The sequence below is a fragment of the Mesocricetus auratus genome, unplaced genomic scaffold (assembly GCF_017639785.1).
Source record: "Mesocricetus auratus isolate SY011 unplaced genomic scaffold, BCM_Maur_2.0 Super-Scaffold_100007, whole genome shotgun sequence".
Lineage (NCBI taxonomy): Eukaryota > Metazoa > Chordata > Mammalia > Rodentia > Cricetidae > Mesocricetus > Mesocricetus auratus.
The window spans coordinates 7,989,424-8,008,243 of NW_024429191.1; the positions used below are offsets into that span (position 1 = coordinate 7,989,424).

At 49.4% G+C, this 18,820-nt stretch overlaps 2 protein-coding genes across 2 annotated transcripts in view; one reads left to right on the forward strand and one right to left on the reverse strand.

Annotated features, from left to right (window-relative positions):
- Positions 1-11,500, forward strand: part of Trap1 (TNF receptor associated protein 1) — a 28,552-nt gene extending 17,052 nt beyond the window's left edge. Inside the window, 11 exon segments of the mRNA XM_013121731.3 lie at positions 280-435; positions 1,493-1,613; positions 2,250-2,319; positions 5,973-6,054; positions 6,056-6,121; positions 8,188-8,373; positions 8,660-8,798; positions 9,398-9,483; positions 10,069-10,214; positions 11,048-11,120; positions 11,251-11,500. Coding sequence (XP_012977185.1) covers positions 280-435; positions 1,493-1,613; positions 2,250-2,319; positions 5,973-6,054; positions 6,056-6,121; positions 8,188-8,373; positions 8,660-8,798; positions 9,398-9,483; positions 10,069-10,214; positions 11,048-11,120; positions 11,251-11,352 — 1,227 coding nt within the window. The 3' untranslated portion in view covers positions 11,353-11,500.
- On the reverse strand, positions 11,440-14,563 carry Dnase1 (deoxyribonuclease 1). Its single transcript, XM_005081661.4, has 9 exons — positions 14,243-14,563; positions 13,930-14,080; positions 13,561-13,649; positions 13,319-13,402; positions 12,888-13,003; positions 12,461-12,573; positions 12,232-12,386; positions 11,866-11,962; positions 11,440-11,667 (listed from the first exon to the last, which is right to left on the reverse strand). The coding sequence occupies exons 2-9, from the start codon at positions 14,077-14,079 to the stop codon at positions 11,620-11,622; spliced, it is 852 nt and encodes a 283-aa protein (XP_005081718.1). The 5' UTR covers position 14,080; positions 14,243-14,563; the 3' UTR covers positions 11,440-11,619.
- Positions 14,564-18,820: the final 4,257 nt, after the last annotated feature.

The window sequence follows — 18,820 nt, forward strand, 5'->3', positions numbered from 1 at the left end:
ACTGAATAGTATTCCATCTCATGGATAGATCACATGTTATCGGCATGCTTGTTGTCTCTGCTGAGTATACTCATGTTTGGTCCCCTGGTTAGTCCTTCCCAGCCTGCTGTCACAGGGAGGGGCTCTTGCTCCAGAGCCTTTTGTATCTCACGCTTTATGTCACCTTTGTGGGAGCTTCCTAATCCCTGCTGGCCTGTCTGTGGGTCTTATCCCGGGCCTGTGCAGGCATTGAGAAGCATGCTTTGAACATGACACCTCCCCTTTGGTATCAATCTGCAGGCCATCTGGATGATGGACCCAAAGGACATCAGCGAGTTGCAGCATGAGGAATTCTACCGTTACATTGCTCAGGCTTATGACAAACCCCGCTTCACTTTGCACTACAAGACGGACGCACCACTCAACATCCGCAGCATCTTCTATGTGCCAGAGACGGTGAGGTGCTTGGCTGTTCACAGCATAGCCTTGATCCAGGACTAACAGCGCCCACGGTTCCCACAGAAGAGCTGCATAGAATTGCTAGTGTACATTTGCCATTGTGCATGGTTGAGACTTCTGCATGCTACTGCTGCTCCCACTCCCCCCCCCCGCCTCCCTGGTTTACACAGCAGCTCTGCCGAGTCCACAGTGCAGAAGCCTAGTCAAGTTCTACTCTCCTTCCTTCTCCTGCTTTTCTCTGGAAGCATTCAGATCGTATTGCTCTCTGGAAAAGGGCTGGGCTGGCCCTGACCCTCCCTTGACATCCATGCATGTCAGAAATGCTGAATCTCCGCTCAGTGGGACATCCTAGATCAGCTCACACCACAACTGCAGCCAGTGCTGAGGCAGAGTGGGTTTTCTAAGGGTCAGCGGGGTTTTGGCTTTGTGATCCCAGTGTGAGCATTTCCAACTCACAGTTGGTGCTTCAGTGGACCAGAGGCTGCTGCCATGGGACCTATGACTCCCAAATTCCAACTCCATGTCTTCATGTGTTCCCACAACCATTGTAAAAATGTAAAAGCTGGGCTGGAGAGATGGCTCAGAAGTTAAGAGCACTGACTGCTCTTCCAGAGGTCCTGAGTTCAATTCCCAGCAACCACATGGTGGCTCACAACTATCTACAATTCAATCTGGTGCCCTCTTCTGGCAGAACACTGTATATGTAATAAATAAATAAATCTTAAAAAAAAATGTAAAAGCCATGGCCAGGCCCTATCTTGCAATGGTGGTGGGGAAATACATGCTGATTTTGGCTGGTTTGCTGATTCTGACTCCTGGTAACATGTGACTGTTTGGGGACATAAAAGACTTGTTCATATCCTCTGTTGGATGCAATTTCCCCTGCAGAGCTGACACAGGTGAGGAATAGGCACATTATTCCTCTCTCCATGGCCTTTCCCCCCTGGGGCTCATCATCTGTGTGGCCTAGGGAGGTGTCAGCTCTCTGCTGTGCTGTCCTCAATCCCACCTTCCTTTTATCTACCACCTGATCATATGCTTTCCATTCTTCCAGAAACCATCCATGTTTGACGTGAGCAGGGAACTGGGCTCCAGCGTGGCACTGTATAGCCGCAAGGTTCTTATCCAGACCAAGGCTACCGATATCCTGCCCAAGTGGCTGCGCTTCATTCGAGGTACTGCTGCTGCCACCCAAACTCTGGTGTGGACAGTGACCCAGGGTCCCTAAGTGGTTCTGTGTCCCCATGCTACCCACTGCCTTTGCATTGCTGCCTCTCAAACCATCCTCCCAGGGCTCAGCATGGAGCAGGCAGGAAGGCGGGCTCAACGCCTATGAGAAACAGCTTGGTTGTCCTGTCTGTCCATGGCGGAGGGCATTGAGTTCTTTCATGCTTGTTGTTCAGTACAGAATTCAGCACTCACTTTCATATCACAAAAACCAATACTATCCATGTTACAGTTAGAAACCTTTTCTTACGTGTAGCCCAGGCATCAATCTCCCAAGTTCTGAGATTACATACTAGCTTAGTTAGTACCTTGAAGCTGAATGGCAGAATGTGTTTGCTGTGTGCCCCAACAGGCACCACCCCCAGCACAGGCCAGTCCTGCCCTGAGACAGTTTTACCCTGGGGCTGCTGAGCAGCCCACTAACCGTGAGCAGGACTGAGAAGCAGTGCTCCCATGCCCTTCCTGCCCCTCTTTTACCATGCATGGCTCGCAGGAGGCGAGGCAGTGAGAAGTCAGTTCAGAATGAGCGGACCTCAGGGTGACGTCCCATTGGTACAGGGCTCTGATGTTCCCTGTCTCCTCAGGTGTGGTGGACAGTGAGGACATCCCCCTGAACCTCAGCCGAGAGCTCCTGCAGGAGAGCGCACTCATTCGGTAAGCATGGCATGGCATTCTCATGAGGGCTGTAGCTTCCAGGCGCCAAGAACAAAGGGCAAAAAGAGGCCTGAGGGTGAGGTCCCTTCTGCCCTTTTATGTGTCCTGACCTCTGAGGTTTACTGTTGAGCAACTGTTGTCAGGAAGAATTTGGGATTGGCCGGGCCATTGAGCCTAGAAGTAGTGGAGCTATGCCAGGCCAGGCTGGGTTGTACTGACGGGTGCCTCAGCTTGTCCCCTTTGGTTACGGGCACTCCCAGTAGTTTTGGGAAGCACTTGTAACGACTGCACAGTAGTATATATTATTTATCCAGGCTCTTAGGGTGAAACACAAATTACTTTTCCCATTAAATACAAGTGTACAATGAATGAAGAAAGAACTTGGCCCTTTTTCTCAGCCACTCTGATGCTGCTAACCCCAGACTGCCGAATGTGTGCCAACAGTGCAGGGCAGCTCCACGCCCCGTGGTGGTGCTTTTCCACTGCTGGTGGTGAAGGCGCATGTGTAGGCACAGGCTCTGAGTGTCCAGAAGCTCCTAAGCAGTGGGAAATGCACTGCTGCCTTGCTCTCTACTTGTGAAGAGGGTTGTGGGATATCTTTGATGAATTACTGATTCCAGCTGTGGCCCATCCCCCCCACCCAGCCTAGGTATGGAGAGATTCTAGTCACAATGTGTCAGTCGGAGTTGGATGAGGCAGGGGTGACCCTAGAACCAAGCATAGAGCTGATTGGGTCTGGGACACTCTTCTGATGCGTGTGTGGAGGTGAAGTGGCTGTGCTTCAGTGTCCTGCACCACAGCTGTGTCTGTCAGGCTGGGTGGTCTGAGCTCATCTATGCAGAAATAGTCGCCTTAGACAGAATGTCAAAAGAATCAGAGCCTTCCTGAGTTGCGAGTAGGCTAAGACATTTCTGCTCTGGACCTCTCTGGCAGAGTTGTCCTCCTGATGCCATTTTCCTCTGTGTGTTGGGGTGTCTCCAATCTACAAAGACTTCTTTCTACTCAGTAGAACCTCAGAACCAGCTATTGGCATTGCTCTATCCTTGCTATTGTCTGTCCTCAAGCCCCGCTGGGTCTACAGCTTTTACCTCTCTGGTTGTGAGCAAGCAGGTTTGTGTGATGTTGAGTGTCTCCTGGGAGACATAGAAAATAGTGGAGTAGACAGGGAGCTGACAGGGAAAATAAAGACTGTTGGGTTCTGCTTAGTGGGAAAAATTGGGTTACTTTATTGAAGGAGCGTGGTGATTCACAGGTAGCTGTACCAAGTGCACTCCAGCCAACTTCCCTCAGCCTATACATCAGCATTTCCAAGACTATGTGGCTGTGGCAGGGCAATGGTTGGAATCTCAAGGGAGGATTGGCTTCTGTCCTAAGAAAGTTTTGTGACCCTCTCTCCTAGAAAAGGAGCAGTAACCACTGCAAGGAACTGCCTGTTGTACGTTAGTCTTTGCACTGCTATGGCTGCTGACAGCTGCTTTGCTCCTGTGGCAATGGTCATGTCAAGCCCCAGGAATAAGTCTCAGTCACTTGCTTTCCCCAGAGGGTTTCTTGTGGTATTCTGTAGAGTGGCCCTGCATTTGGCAATGTGGGACACTTCCAGGAAAGAAAGAGGTTGCTCCTGTGGGTGGGGCAGGATTTTGACTTGTCCCTTGATTAGTGATGTTCTCTGGGGTAAAGGGATGTCTTTCAGGCTTCTCTATGTTTGATGATTCTTGCTTCCTCTCAGTGAGTATCATGTGAAGTGGTAGGTATGTTAGTTTGTACAAACACACACACTTTATTGTTGGGTTTTTGTTTGGGTTTCTTTGCGTAGCTTTGTAGACTGAGCTGGCTTCAAACTCACAGAGATCCGCCTGCCTCTGTCTCCCAAGTGCTGGGATTAAAGGCATGCACCACCATCAGCACCCAGCTGGGATTTTTTTACTTTGTTTTTTTTTTTTAATTGTTCATTTTTACAGTACTGGTTATTGCCAGGCAAGTATTCTACCACTGAGCCACTTTCCCAAACCCAGGGTGCTTTCTTATTTAGAAGATTGTAGATGTAAATCTTCAGCACATTTTCAGTATTTCACTTATTTATGATTTTTTTTAAAGTGGTGTCAGAGTTGAACTGAGGGATTCATACATGCTAGACAACCCCTTTCTATAGTATTCCATAGTATTTAAAAATGTTTACCACTTTCCTTGTATGGACCGTGGTTCGATTGCTCAAGTTAGTCAGGGAACACTCTGTTCCTGTCAGGGTGTATTGTGTTCTTACATTATTCTGGGTTAGAACTGCCTTTCTGCTAATTCCTCTCCTTCAACAAGCCTTACTGTGCCCTTTGTGCTGGCCCAGGCACACCAGGCACTGGGGTTCATGGCTCTGTTTTATCACAGCCATAGAAAACCTAACTAAGATAGTAACCATCCTTCACTAAAGCCCACTCCTGTGTACTTGATCCTGACCCCATTAATAAAACTGCTTTAGCTCTTTATGTGATAATGCAGTAAAAAGTCCTGGTTGCAGAATAATGTTGTAACTTTGCCACATTACACAGGTGTTAAGAGAAGCTTTTTCTTTTGCTAGCCGCTTTGGTTTATCCCCCGCCAGTCGCCTGGGCTCTGCCGTGCCAGCCTGGTTCTAGAGCCGTATCAGTCCCAAATAAACACACAGGAGGCTATATGAATTATGAAGCTGTTGGCCTTGCTTGTTTCTAACTGGCTAGCTCCGACTTAAGTAATTACCCCATAATTGTTAATCTAAGTATGTTTCTTACCGGGGAGATTCCAGGCTTCCTACCCCAATGGCGGTTACATCTTGAACTCTCTTCTCGTCTTTCTCCTTCCCAGAATCCTCCTGGACTCCTAGCCCCACCTATCTAGATTCCTATTGGCCAGACAGTCTTTATTGACAAATGCACAGGACTTCCCCCAACACACAGGGTGTGTGTAATCTGCTCAGTGTGTCCAGGTTGTGGGTGTATACTGCATACAGTACTGACCTGAACGAGGAGCTCTGCAGTGTAGGTCCAGCCTTTGCGTGCATATATACTGTGCTGTAATTTATCCCTATTAGACTTTCCTGGGTTTTGTTTTGTTTTTTTTGAGACAGGGTTTCTCTATGTAGCCCTGGCTATCCTAGGACTCACTTTGTAGATCAGGCTTGGCCTCAAACTCACAGAGATCCGCCTGCCTCTGCCTCCTGAGCCCTGGGATCAAAGGCCTGCGCCACCACCCGGCTTGTTTTGTTCTCTAACACGGACATTTCTTCCTATCTCTAGGATTGTTAGATGGCAGTTTTTGGTGGCTTCAGCACTGCATGATTCATTTTAACCCTGAGCCTGTTCATAATGGTTTTGTCATGTTCTACAGTGGAAGTCACTCTCCTTATCTCTGATAAGTGTGATCCCTGCTGATGCTCAGGGAAGACACACCTCAAGATGTCCATTGCTGGTTGTCTTCTCGAAATTTGTATTGCCATCTTCCTGCAGGGTGTTTCTCATTTGGGGGGGGCAGTGCAGGGTCCTTCCATTCTGCAATTTCCATTTGACTCTAGGTGTGCTGCTATGCCTAGTCCTTCAGTCTCAGGTGTGGTGTGCGTTTCTCATGCACCCATGGGCCTGGTACTTCACAGAAAGCCCTGCTTACAGTCAGCAACTTCTGTCCTGTAGGAAACTCCGGGATGTTCTACAGCAGAGACTGATCAAGTTCTTCCTTGACCAGAGTAAAAAAGATGCTGAAAAATATGCCAAATTTTTTTGAAGATTATGGCTTGTTCATGAGGGAGGGCATTGTGACCACTGCAGAGCAAAACATCAAGGTAGGCTGATTTCTGGTCCTCTCGGTCAACCTTGTCCCTGTTACAGAGGAAGCTGGTGAGGCTGTACTGAATGTGATGTTAAGGCAGATGGACACCTGCCCTTTGCTGCCAGGGGTCAGCATTTGGAACATTAGGCTCCTGGGTCTCCTGATAGATAGTATATGTCCCTAACTGTGATGGTCAAACTCAAGTGACTGATAGAGCACCTGACAAAAGTGACTCAGAGCAGACTCGTCTACTCTTGGTTACAGAGGTTTCAGTTGGGGGGGGGGGTCCAGAGCCCAAATAGAGAATTCCTGTGTTTTCTGACTATCTTGTTTTTCTCTTATTTTTACTTGGGCCCCCAATTTATGGGATTGTGCCACCCGCACTCAGAATGAGTGCTTCCCCTCAGTTAGTTGTGGCTCCTTCAAGTTGATTTTCTTAGGTCTTTTCTCAATGAGGGGATACTAACAGGAATGGAGAGTTATGGAGAAACCCTGTCTTGAAAAAAACAAAACAAACAAACAAAAAATTCCATGGATGTCACTGCCCTAAAGACCATTCATAGCTCATTGGTATGCAGGTGCCAAGGCAGGCTCCATGAATCTTCTCTGGGCCTTTTCCCACCAGACTGTCAACAGGTCTGAGCAATACCATTTGCTTTCTGTCTGTCACTGTGACAAAGAGCCAAGGAGATCAGCTTGAAGAAGGAAGGAGTTATTTCACTCAGCGACCCTTTGCCTTTGGTATTTGAGGACTTTCATGAAGTGTTGGGAGCATGTGGTGACAGGAAGCAGACAAGAGAAGAGAAGGGGCTGTGGGCAAATGTACCCTTAATGCACGCCCCTAATGACTCTACCAACTAGACCCCAGTTCTAAGTTCCCCCACTTCCTATTAGCCCATTTAGCCATGAACTCATCAGTGTGCCAGGACCTTTGTGATCCAGCTGTCTCTCAAGGCCTCAGCTGTGAATACTGCTGCTTTGGGCACCATTGGTCATGAGCCCTTGGGGACATTTATGACCCAATATGATGCCATTCACTCTCATTGATCACAGTTCTCAAGATTTATTCATTTATGTATGCATGTGTGTGTGTGCATACATGTATGCAGATACACCCATAAAGACCAGAGAGTGACGGTGGCCTTCTGTCACACCCCATCTACGCTTTTTAAGGCACTATATCTCCCTAAACTTGGAACTTGTATTTTCTCAACTTGGTTGGAAGCAAAAAAGCTCCAACTTGGAGCTGGGGCTATGGGTGTGTGAGACACCCAATTGTGTGACTGCTGGGACATAATTCCAGCCCTTGTGAAGACTGCGCAACAAGTGCCTGTAACCACTGAGCCTTTCTCCAGCTTCTGCTGGGACAGGGCCTTTGCCAAATGCTCAGTTCATGTTTTTAATAGGTGTAGTTGTGTGATACGGGTATGGCTGCACATTGCCTTGGCAGATCTGAAAACCTCTATCTCTGTCTAAGACATAGCCTGTTCATTTGGATCTGTTCTCAATTGTTCTTCACATCCTCGCCCCAAGTTCTTGTGCTGGGATGATCAGGGGTGGCATGGCTTAGTTAAGGTAGCATCCAAGCTGACAGCTCCAGGGAACTGCTTTACTGCTTTCTTGTTCTGCATAGCCTGTATGGGCTGCATTGGTCCTGTCTGTGTCCTGTTCCCTAAAGGCCTTCCTCTCAGCTATGTACTCCAGAACAGGTACCATGAAGGCTTCTGGCTCTGAAGATGCTGGGAAATGTGGAATTTTTTTCTGTGTTCAATTGCCACTGAGGACAGAGAGAAGCTACTAGGCCCCAGTGTAGTATCTGCCATGAATGAGGTTGGCTACCCTGAAATAGTTTGCCCAGCTCTCCTGGAGGCCCTAGGTCACCTAGGTTAAAAAGTTTTCCCGTGGTCTTATATGTGTCTTCAGTAGGGCTCATGGGTCTGTCTGAAATTCTGAGTCCATCATCATGTCTGGGGGACAGGCCAGGGAACCAGGAAACTGCAAGCTTTACCACAAATCTGAGTTGGGGATGGTGCTCAGATCTTGGCCCTGGGGTAAGCAGTGATCTACCCATGTCTGCAGGAGGACATCGCGAAGCTGCTACGGTATGAGTCCTCAGCCCTGCCTGCTGGGCAGCTGACCAGTCTATCAGACTATGCCAGCAGAATGCAGGCTGGCACCCGCAACATCTACTACCTGTGTGCCCCTAACCGTCACCTGGCTGAGCATTCACCCTACTACGAGGCCATGCGGCAGAAACACACTGAGGTGGGTGGACTCCGGCCTGCTGCTAGGCCAACGATGGTATCTTAGAGGGCCTGAGCTCTGAGGGAAGGGCTTGAACTCCCAAGTCATCATAAGAGAAAATGACTGAATGTGTTTGAGGGCTGTGTGGTATAAGGCAGTTCCCTGTCTGTGATGTGTCTGTCATTAGGTAGATGGTGTGTGTATCTGTCACCAAGACAGCCAGAGCCTCTTTTAGGAGCTCTGATGAGCTGTTGCTCAGGCCCCAGAGCCCCAGTGTCTGTGGGTTAATAGGTGTGGACGCCCGCAGGTACTCTTCTGCTACGAGCAGTTTGATGAGCTTACTTTGCTGCACCTGCGGGAGTTCGACAAGAAGAAGCTGATCTCTGTGGAGACAGACATCGTCGTTGACCACTATAAGGAGGAAAAGTTTGAGGATACATCTCCAGGTTGACTCCCATCTCTCTGTGGGGCATGGTCCTATAGGAATGTTGTGCAGGAAACTCACTTATCCCCCCAGGACCATCTTGACCTGCCCATGAACACAGCATTCTCTTTCTCACTTGGATTTTAGTTCACCAGCCCATGCAGGAAGCTGCTTGGGAAAAGCCTAACAAGCAGTGGGAACATCTAGGGCCCAGGCATTGCTGATGTTCCTCCTGTGGAGGTTCCTGCAATTGACCAGACTTTTAGAGAGAGGTGGAATTGCTCTCACCCCACCCCACCCCACCCCCTTTTTTTAAAGATAGGTGTTCATTTTGTAGCCAAGGCTGGCCATGAACTCCTGATCTTCCCACCTCACTGCTCTGAGTACTAGGATTACATTCCGTACTACCGTGGTTGATTTCAAATTTTTCTTTTTTTAAAGTCCTAAAAAATTTGCAGAGGACAGGAGCGACCACGGGTGTTTTCAAGGTTTTCTGTGTCCATGAAAGGCATTTCCAAGAGCCTCTGTCCCTAGTTCCTGGCGAGGAAGTATAGCTAGAGATAGCTCAGGAGTGTGCGACAGTGGTTAGTAGCCCCTGGGTTGACTCACTCTCTTGTACAGCTGGTGAATGCCTGCCTGAGAAGGAGACTGAAGAGCTAATGGCTTGGATGAGAAACGCATTGGGGTCTCGTGTCACCAATGTGAAGGTAAAGCCTTCCTGCAGTTACTGGGAACTTGGTGTCTTCTTAGAGCCTGACTGTAGCTTGAGATACTGGCCTGGTGGGGTCCACAGAAAGGCACTGAACCCTCGTGGCAACTCCACCAGGCACTAGCATCTTGCCATTAAAGCTTTGGCACTGTCAGTCTCAAGCCTGCCAGTCTACTGTCTCTGAACCCCAGTGGGGTTTAGGCCTCAGGGCGGGTGCTTCCAAAAAGCCACCTCTGCCTCCTCTTGACCTTACCTGCTGAGGACCTCACTCGAACACAGGAGGTTTGTGCCTCCTGTCATGAAGAGGCCTCACTTGACAGCTGCGGCTCTGCCTCTTCACGCGGGAGGGTCTCCTAGCCACCAGGGAGAAGGATTGGAGCCAGTCCAAGTCCATAAGCCTTAGACATCTAGCTGTCATCTTTGTCATCACAACCTGGACAAATTACTGGAGCAGTTGATATAGAAGCAGGTGCCACCATAGGGCCAGGTCTGCCTTCTACCTAATGGCCTGGTTAACTTCGGACCCTGTCAACCCTGGGCCCCTTACTACTAGGTTCTTCCTCATCCTAGGCCTTCCTTGCAGGTGACTTTCCGCCTGGACACCCACCCTGCCATGGTGACGGTGCTGGAGATGGGGGCTGCTCGGCACTTCCTGCGAATGCAGCAGCTGGCCAAGACCCAGGAGGAACGAGCTCAACTGCTACAACCCACTCTGGAGATCAACCCCAGGTTTGCCCAGGCCCAGTTCACAGCTGTCGAGGGCTCCTACAGATTGTTTGAGCACGGTCTTCTGTCTGGACAGCGTTTACAAAGTGTGGATGCTGTGCTTGTGTGCCATGTAAGGATGGCTCTAAGAGAAGGAAGGCCCTTGGCATTAAACACAAGTTAAAAGGTGCTCACTGGAGGGTTAAACACAACATTGCTGATCTAATTTGTTTCCCATTTTCCTACTAAAGTTCTGTTTCCCTGTGTTAAACCACAAACCTGACATTTCCTCACTTTGCCTGTTTTTTGTTTTGTTTGCCATCTCTGTGCCCTTAAAGCCACTTTTGGCCGGGCGTTGGTGGCGCAGGCCTTTAATCCCAGCACTCGGGAGGCAGAGGCAGGCGGATCTCTGTGAGTTCGAGACTAGCCTGGACTACCAAGCGAGTTCCAGGATAGCCTCCAAAGCCACAGAGAAACCCTGTCTCGAAAAACCAAAAAAAAAAAAGCCACTTTTGGTAGTTGCCATTTTTTTTCCCTGAGACAGGGTTTCTCTGTGTAGCAGTCCTGGCTGTCCTAGAACTCACTGTGCAGACCAGGCTGGCTTCAAACTCACAGAGATCTTCCTGCCTCTGCCTCCCAAGTGTTGCGATTAAAGACTGCACCATCACCGCCCGTTGGTGCTGACACTTTTATGGTGATTGTTGTCTGGGTAACTTCTAGAACCTGGGTATTTTTTCATGCTAGACAGTCTAGACACATTGTAGTTTTTAGTGTTCTAATAATCGTAACATAACAGCAGAAGCCCAGGGTTGGTGATGCCCAACTTGAGCTGGTTTCCCTCTGTTTCCGTGATGCAGGCACACACTAATAAAGAAGCTCAGTCAGCTGAGAGAGCGGGAGCCGCAGCTGGCCCAGCTGCTGGTGGATCAGGTGAGGAGGACTGACTGCATTTCTTTGTCTGCCTTGGGGGTAGGAAGCTACTCTCTTCCTCAGGGTCACATGTAGGTCAGACTGGACTTGACCCCTCATCCTGATTTTACTGTCCATCCCTACATTTCAGATCTATGAGAACGCCATGATAGCAGCAGGACTCGTTGATGACCCCCGGCCCATGGTTGGCCGCCTGAACGACCTTCTGGTTAAGGCCCTGGAAAAACATTGACAGCCCAGAGACCGGGCCTAGTATGCAACCCAGGTCTTCTCGGGCGACAAATGGAGCTGCCTGGGGAGGAAGGACTTGATACACAGATGGTGCCACAGCTGATTGAGCTCAGCTTTATTTACCTCATTAAACCGGATTTCTTAGTGCACAGGTAGTTGTTCTGTCTGTCCCGGGATGATGAGGGCTGCAGCGCCACATGTGTCTGGTGGCACAGTTGGAACCTTCCTCACCAGGAGCACTTGGCTGCGCTGCTTGATGGCATCGTGTTTACTTGAGTGTCACCTCCACTGGGTAATGGTCACTGATGGCTTCAGCCTGCAGAGGCGGGGAGGGTATGAGGCCAGAGCAAGCTTCTCCACCAGAGAGAGTGAGCAGGTAGGGAAGCCGTGCTCCTCCTGACCGAAACCACCTCCACCCACATCTCCTGTGGGACACAGCAGTGTCGGCAATCACTGAAGTCAGCCCTTGCTTGGCCTCAGGTTAGCTTAAACCACATAAAGGAAGGCCACATACCAGCTGCTTGGTAAGGCTGTATGCTGCTTGGAAGTCGAAGGGACCAACAGAGTTGGGAACAACAGCTCTCTGGAGCAGAGCTCCAGCAACCACGATCCTGCAGAACATCAGAGGACAAGGTTCCGTCACCCTCTTGTCTCACATAGTCTTAGGTAATAGTTTCTCGGCCCTGAGGTCTAAACTTGATCCACCCAGGAGCATTAAGAGAAGGCCCTGCACTGGCAGGAACTAGCATGTGAGGGATATCCAGATGGGAACCCATTACCAGCAGCCATTCTGACAAGAAAACTAGGACCCTGTGAGCCAAAGTTTCTGCTCATTTAAGTAGTGATGGGTTGATTGACCAAGTACATCCTGGCTGCTTACCTGTCATAGGCACAGTGTGTGGATGTGACAGTAGTGTCCACACTGTCAGGGATCAGCCACTGAAAGATAGAGCTTGTCCGGAGGCGGATAGAAGACCATTCGGAGGAACTGACGTAGCTGCAGCCAGCATTGAAATCTCCCATAAACATGACGTCCTACCAGGAAACATGCTTGTTGGTCCAGTGACAAGCAGAGCCAGTAGAACCCACTGTCCCTAGGATGGTCTCACCTCCAGGTGCCACTTTTGTCGGACATCCAGGTAAACATCATAGAGGGCATCAATCTCAGTCACAGCGTCTGTTGGGGCTGCATGCAGGGGCACGATTGCAAACTCCCTGACCTCTGAGGAGATAAAAGACATGCCGAGGGCATGGTATCCAGAGACCCGTCTGGATTGTAGCTGGCTTGAGTATGCACTGGGACCCTCATGGAGGGCCTGGCTTAGTTGTGGAGCAGCGATAGTGTGACAGTCTCTCAGAGAATAGACATCGTCCTTGCAATTGAATGTAAATTGAGAGCACTGAGAGCTGAGGGTGCTTTGGAGGGGAGTGGGGGGACAGTCCTGCCATGGGCTTCTAGATGTCTGGATGTGACCTGCAAGTTGGGACTCCGACTTGGCCTGGGCAGGGATGAGAGTGGAGCACAGCAGCACTCACCAGTGAATGGGGAGAAGAACTTGACAATTGCCGGCTCTCGGCTGAAGGTGTCATTCCCACAGGGCTCACAGCCATCATCGTAGTAATAGCTGTCCTGAACAGACACCTGGTCAGGCCTAAGGAAAGACCAGGCAGAATTTACTTTAGGGCTGGGAGCAGCAGAGGCAAGGTTACTCACCATGACACAAGTCCTTGTCTTGGTACAAACTGTGAGAGGCATCAGAGTAGATGCCCATCTGACCTTTGCCTTATCCTGTGACCCTCTGCTCTTGCCCTGTAATGTACACTGCTACCCCTACTCTTTAAGGGCCTCCCAAGTGAAAGAGGTGGCCCTGGGCTTCCAGACCACCCTCAGCCTCTGCAGGACGGATTTCGGGTACTATCTTCATCCTGTGCTTGTATTCTCAGGTTTTGATAGCATAGGACTTTACCTGTACAAGAAAAGGTACTGTTCCTTGTAGCTGTTGCGACCCAGCGGCTCACTGACCACATAGCGATAGGTATCAGGTTTGTCCCTGGATAAAGGAAACCAGAGGTCCTTTGAGACCATAAAGGGAACTCCTGGCAGCTGGTAGCAAGGTTCCATCCATGGAGCACGAAGAGGAAGGGAGTGAAGCTGCTTCCCTGTGAGTGGTAGTAATACACACTCCAGGACCCCAGCACTGTCACCCACCGATTGAGTTCATCCAGTAGCTTCCCAACGGCCACCAGGTGGGTGTCTCTGACCTCTTGGACAACAGCGATGTCATAGCGACTCAGGATCTGGGGGTAGGGTCACAACATCTTAGCTGGTAGAAAGTCCTGCCACCAGCAGCCCAAGACACCAGATGGCCAGAGCTGCAGCTGCCGCTGTTACTCATGGTACAGTTCTACCTGTAGCTTACACTTGTCACATATCTGCCAGCCATGGGCAGTGTGACAGTGACCTGGGCTGGCAATCCTGACATCACCCAGGTTCTGCTAAGACCTGGTGGCCCTTGGAGAAGCTTCCACCTCTCCCTAGGGTCTGTCTGCTCTCAGGCATGGGCCACCCTGAACTTACTTTCACAATGTATTTGGAGATGGTGGCATTGGACATCTTAGTCTCCCCGAAAGTCCGGATGTTGAAGGCTGCAATTCTCAGAGCCACAGCCAACTGCAGCAGGCTGGCCAGAGTGAACAGCACCCCCACTAGCCCTCCTGTGCATCGCATCCTGCAAGATTGAGATCAGGAGGAAGAAACTGTGACCTTACCACCCTCATCTAACCTTTTAAAGTTGTTCTGTTCTCATGCTGTGTAAACACCAGCTGAGAGATATCAGTCCTTCCTACACGTCGTACCACAGGAAAAACCTTAGGTTTCCTCTCTCACTCACCTGAAAGCCAGTCCTAGGTGCAATCACTGGAGACAGCACTAGCCAGAAGAGATCTGCTCTGTTGGTGGGGTGAGTCCCAGAGTCCGCTTTGGGACTGAGTAATGAACAAAAGAACTCCACGGATGACTAAGCCTGATACTCAGACCTAGGATATTCTGATACTAATTTCTCTTTACTTTTAAAGGAAAATTCTTTTTACAAAGTGTCTGAAGGAAGAAAACAAAAAGCAGGGTGCAATTGCAGAGCTGCTAGCAGTCCAGACGGCTGCTCAGGCGGTGCCAGCCTGCCCTGCCCTGCCAGTTTTAAAGGCCCAGGTACTTATGACCTCCCCAGGGCACATGTGTACCCTTCACCTGAGAGCACAGAACAATGGGCTTGCCTGTGTGGCCATCCCACTGGGTCCTGGGCAGGCCAACAGCATGTGCTGACTTTAACAGACAGAACCTCCTTGCAGCTGTAAAAGCAGTGTCTGATAATGTTTGAGCATGGTTATAAAATGTCTGTGTTCTTTGCCCATTCTGTCTTCAGCAGCAGGGATGGGCAATGGGTATACTGGCTTATCTACTTGTGTCTGATCTAGGGGACCTTAAAGTCACCTTGTAGCCAGAGAATAACTTCCAGACATGCTGTACATGGATTCCCAAGGCGGCAGCTGCTCCACTCTGTGGCTGGTGAGCTGCTAGAGGCTCTGGGTAGGAATTCTTCCTGGGGTACAAGCTCAGGAGAACCCCAAGTGCCTACATCACAAGACAGTATAACTCAGGGCTAGATCTTGCCATCATTTTTTAAGTTCTTTATTTTTTAATACTAAATTTGTTGGCTAGTTTTGTTTTTTTTTTTTTTTAATTAGCGTTTCTGCCTATATTATGTCTGTGTGAGGGTGTTGGATCCTGGACTTATAAATAGTTGTGAGCTGCCATGTGGGTCCTGGGAATTGAACCCTGGACCTCTGGAAGAGCAGTCAATGCTCTTAACCTCTGAGCCATCTCTCCAGCCCCCTTGCCATCATTTTTCAATTCTTATTAGTTTCTTTGTGCCCCCCCGGGGGGGGGGGGCTGCTGAAGCAAGATACCACAATCCATGTAACCTGTAGCCAGAAGTCCAAAACCTAGGTGTCACCCCACTCTAGGGGAAGATTCTTGTCACTCCAACCTCCACCTTCATGATCATGTTGACTTCTTTGAGGTCAGTTATCCCTCTGTTCCATCAATGGAGCTACATTTAAGTACTCTTAGATACGGTCAGAGCTCTGTCCCATCTCACCACCTTGATCACATCTGTGGCCCTTTTTGTTTGTTTGTTTGTTTTTGTTGTTGTTTGTTTTGTTTTTGAGACAGGGTTTCTCTGTGTACCTTTGTAGACCAGGCTGGCCTTGAACTCACACCAGACCACCCTCAGAGATCCACCTGCCTCTGCCTCCCGAGTGCTGGGATTAAAGGCGTGTACCACCACCACCCAGCTCTGTGGTCCTTTTTTTGCCCCCTTAAACTGTGAGTCTGCATATGGAGACCAGAGGGTGATGTAGGGTGATGTAGGATGTCCTACTCTTATATTTTGAGACAGGGCTTCTCATTGAATCTAGAGCTTACCAAATTGCCTAGAGTGACTGACCAGCAAGCTGCCAGAATCCCCCTATCTGTCTCCTAGTACTGGGATTGCTAGCACATGCTGCCACACTAATCTTGCGTGAGTGCTGTGGATCTGACTGGGTCCTCATGCCTGTGAGTGGGCAGGCACTTCACCCGCTAAACCTTCTTCCCAGCTCCTAAAGTTCTCTTTTGCCAAGTAATAGGATGTGGATATCTTTTGGGATGCCATCATTATCCCTCCATCAGAAGCTCTATGCAGGAGGGGTTGGCTCTCCAAGGCCACTACCATGTTACAGGGACAGAACCTTCCTTAGGAAGGAAGAGCTTGTATATCCAGGGAGAAGTGGGCAGCTTCAAGAGGTTGGGGAGCCTAGAAGGAGCAGGGTAGCCTAGAGGGCAGGAGTTGAAAAGGCTAAGGTCAGCAAAATATAGCTGATCTGCCAGCTGGCCAGGGTGCCTGGCATGCAGGACTAGAAGGAATTAATAAGAGTACAAAGGTAAAGACACCTCCAGGAGGCCAATGTCCCAGTGGCACTGATGCACATCTGCTCCTGTGTCTCTCATGTGGACAGTCTCAGACATGGAATCACCCACCTGCCTCTGCAGCTGTCAGAAACCCCATCACCAATCTTTTGTTGAAAACAGGGTCTCAGGTGGCTCGGGATATGTGTGTAGCCCAAGATGATCTTCATCTTCTGATCCTCCTGCCTCCACCTTGCACATTCTGGGATGTGTGCTGAGATTACAGGCAGGCATTTTCTAGTTATGAAGAGCTGGGGAGCAGACTATGACCCAGCCCCATTCGTAACTTCAAAACTATGCATGCCCATGCTTCAGTTCTCAACCTGAAGCTGGACAGACTTAAGTCCAACACTCAGTTCCCACCCACCCAGCAAGGCCGCTATGGCACCTGGTGACGCAACACAACTCACATTTTTCTACTTTGTTCACACATTTGAGAGACTAATGGCAGGAATAGGAGCAGACCTGGGTGGTAGCCAACGTGCACAGAAAGGTGGCTTGGACCAGTAAGATCTGGCCCCACCCCTCCGGTTCTCAGCATGTGGTAGGGTTAGGGTCCTGGCTAGCCTGTCATCTGCTCCCTGCTCCTGAGTGCTCCCAGGTACCCCTCCCATCCTCCCAGCAGCAGAAAGGTTAGGACTTAGGCAGCAGCTGGCTTCTGGGCACCAATTTCATGTGATCTCCATAACCGGGCTCCCTAGCAGCTTAGCTTGGGTCCACCTGAGCTTGAGGTGGGAACATTCACTTGGGATAAGGGCTTCACTGACCCTCTGTGGTTTGAGGGTCAGTGTACACAACACTAGTTAAGTGCAAATGTACCCCTTTTAGAAGGAAAGAGGCCTCCAGGATGTTACACAGCCTCGCTTATCTTTCCTGTGTTCTTCTGTGTCAGCTACAGCTGTGTAGTCAGTGGTCTCAAAACTCAGCATGCACAATCGCTATTTCTCTCTTGTATATAGGTCTGTAGGCCAGGTGGGGTGTCTTTGTCCCTGGGGCTGGACTAGAAGGACAAAAGGGAGGGAAGTGGAAACTCCACTAGATAAACAGGGGATGTGATGTTGTCTGCCATGTCCAACGTCAGCAGGAAGACATGGGCACATTCCTCAATGCCAGAGCCCACTTTGGAGATGTAGCCCCATGGAAGGCGGAAGCAGGTTCTGGAAATTCAGTCCCAACAACAAGGAAGTATGGTGACAGCCAGTGGCTGTGAGGGAAGCTGGCGACCCTTTAGAAGGTCAGCTCTTAATCTACAATATCCTTTTTAAATTACTCTTGTCACTGATGTTCACTGGGAAAACAGCAAATAACAATGGTTTGTTGAAGAATGAGCCAAGTCAAGGGATATGGAACAAATCCTCTTAAGCACTGTGACCAGAAACAAACAGCCCCAGAGGGGCAGGCCAGGTCGGGCTCTGAGCCACAGCCAGTGCTACACGACCCTCCGGAGAAGGAACACAAAGCTACTTTAGTGAGCTCAAGGGCCTGCCGTGTGAGAAGCAGTGACACCTGCATCCCTGCACACCACACTCACTGCAGTTGAGATGACTACTTTATTCCTTCCCATAGTGTGCTTTGTCAGTGCAGGTCTCAGTTGAGGCAGTTACTGAGAAGACATCACTGTGAACACTGATGCGGACGGAGACAAGGATCGTAGTATCAAGGTGTCTGGCCAGTAGATACATCCCAGGAATAGTTATGATTAAAAGTAGAGTTTACCACCATGTGGTAGTGTAACTCTTCTTTAATCCCAGTACTCAGGGGCAGGTGGATCTCTGAGTTCAAGGCCAGCCTGGTCTACAGAGTCAGTTCCAGTATAGCCAGGGCTACACGGGAAATCCTATCTTGGAAAACAACAAGAAAAATAATAAAAATTAATGTTTGCTAACTTTTCGAAATATTTATTATAAATTGTACCATAAATGCTGTTTGGGTTTGCCTACCTAATAAAAACACATCTGTTAGTGATTTCCTTTGACCTAAGGGCCTCTTAAAGTATTGTTACTGAATCTCCAGTATGTGTTGTCTGCTGAGGAACCCTGGGAAACTTTGATCTAAATGATCCAGGCATAGCCTGAACTGGGGTCATATGTCCTACCTTCCTTAATGCTCATCTCTCAACTGTATCATTTACAAGAGTGAGTTTGTACTGATATAAGATCAGCAATGGGGCTGAGCGTTGGTGGGGCACGCCTTTAATCCCAGCACTCGGGAGGCAGAGGCAGGCGGATCTCTGTGAGTTCGAAACCAGCCTGGTCTACAGAGCGAGTTCCAGGACAGAGAAACTCGGTCTCGGAAGAAAAAAAAAAGATCAGCAGTGGGAGGTGAGATGGACAGTGGGAAAAGCACTTGCCATACCAACCAGAATTCTGTTTTCAAACACTTAAAAGTTTGGAAAAGAACCGGGCTGAGTAAGAAATCAGAGAAACATCACCCTTTACAATAGCCACAAACAACATAAAATACCTTG

What these genes read in the sequence shown, in the direction of transcription:
- Dnase1 (XM_005081661.4), bottom strand. Translation starts at nt 14,079, where the DNA reads ATGCGATGCACAGGAGGGCTAGTGGGGGTGCTGTTCACTCTGGCCAGC. An exon ending in TCTCCAAATACATTGTGAAA is followed by an intron (nt 13,650 to 13,929) that starts GTAAGTTCAGGG and finishes CCCTACCCCCAG; the next exon opens with ATCCTGAGTCGCTATGACAT. An exon ending in ACAGCCTTACCAAGCAGCTG is followed by an intron (nt 11,668 to 11,865) that starts GTATGTGGCCTT and finishes CCGCCTCTGCAG; the next exon opens with GCTGAAGCCATCAGTGACCA.